The sequence below is a fragment of the Dendroctonus ponderosae genome, unplaced genomic scaffold, assembly GCF_020466585.1.
Source record: "Dendroctonus ponderosae isolate FM_Combo_2020 unplaced genomic scaffold, Dpon_F_20191213v2 Dpon_F_20191213_7, whole genome shotgun sequence".
Taxonomy (NCBI): Eukaryota; Metazoa; Arthropoda; class Insecta; order Coleoptera; family Curculionidae; genus Dendroctonus; species Dendroctonus ponderosae.
In genome coordinates, this window is record NW_026018916.1 from 4,265,671 (window position 1) to 4,266,883 (window position 1,213).

The window sequence follows — 1,213 nt, forward strand, 5'->3', positions numbered from 1 at the left end:
TCGATAAGAAAATGTTGGCAGTTTTCTCAAAAAATGCTTGAATTCAAGAAGTTTTAGATTTGCGTGGTTTTTTTTGAGTTGCAAAATCCACTTGACTATGACGCTGCTTTTTTCGAAGTTTCTCATGAACCATTCGAGCCAGAGAATTCGTTTTGGCATCGTTGGATAGAGACTTGAATGGGGGGGGTCATAACCCCCATGAGCCTCCCTGGGTCCTCCCTTGCTGAGTTTACTCTCAAGTTGAAGCTCACATGGAAAATGAATCATTTTACAGAATAACATCAGGAGGCGATACGGAAACAATCACCCTAACCAAGGACAAAGCCAGTCAAAGACCCATTTCGAAAAAGCACGTCACTGTGAGGGAAAAGGGCATTTTCGTGATCGCAGAAGCTCCAGATCTTGGCCTGGTAGTCCATTGGGATAAGGGTATTTGCTCCCATTTCCCTCTTTCCTCAGCCCTTAACCAGATGAGTGTTTCAGGAACAAGAGTCTACGTGAAAGTTGATCCGCGTTGGAAGGACAAGGTGAAGGGCCTGTGCGGAAACTACAACGATAACGAGGAGGACGACTTTCAAACCCCTTCTGGTGGGCTGGCGGAGGCCTCCGCCAAACTCTTCGGGGACTCTTGGAGGTGCGGTTTCAATCAAACATCCATATAAAGCATTAATGCGTCTTTGCGTAGATTGCAGAGCTACTGCCCTGAAGCGTTGGAGCTCAGCGACACTTGCGGCGACAATCCTGACCGAAAGGTCTGGGCTCTTAAAAAGTGCGGCATTCTGAAGAGTTCGCTGTTTGCCCCCTGCCATTCAGAGGTGCCGTTGGATAGTTACTTTGATAGGTACAAAGCACCAAACTATACAGGGTGCACCCCAGATAGCACAAAATATTACATACATATTTAGGAAATATTTATATGTTTGCTAAATATTTCAGATCAAAAGCAAATATTTCTTAAATATTTGTTTCCAATATTTAATTAGCATGAAACAAATAAGTTATTGATAATTTTCTTATTACATAATACTTTTTGTACCTATATATAACAACCTTAACACCCAAAAAGTTACTAATATATTATTTTTAATAAATGTGAACAAACTTTAGACCATGTTATCTGAATTTTCATTGATCAATGAATAGCAAATATTTCAGAGCAAAAGGAAATATTTTTTAAATATTATTTAAATGTTATTTAGAAAATATTTGTTTC

General features: G+C 39.7%; 1 protein-coding gene across 1 annotated transcript in view; it reads left to right on the plus strand.

Moving 5' to 3' along the window:
• Positions 1-1,213, plus strand: part of LOC109537732 (hemocytin) — a 31,766-nt gene that overhangs the window by 10,809 nt on the left and 19,744 nt on the right. Inside the window, exons 22-24 of the mRNA XM_048668278.1 lie at positions 241-429; positions 484-634; positions 686-841. Of these exons, the coding sequence (XP_048524235.1) occupies positions 241-429; positions 484-634; positions 686-841 (496 nt within the window). The remainder of the gene's footprint in view (positions 1-240; positions 430-483; positions 635-685; positions 842-1,213) is intronic.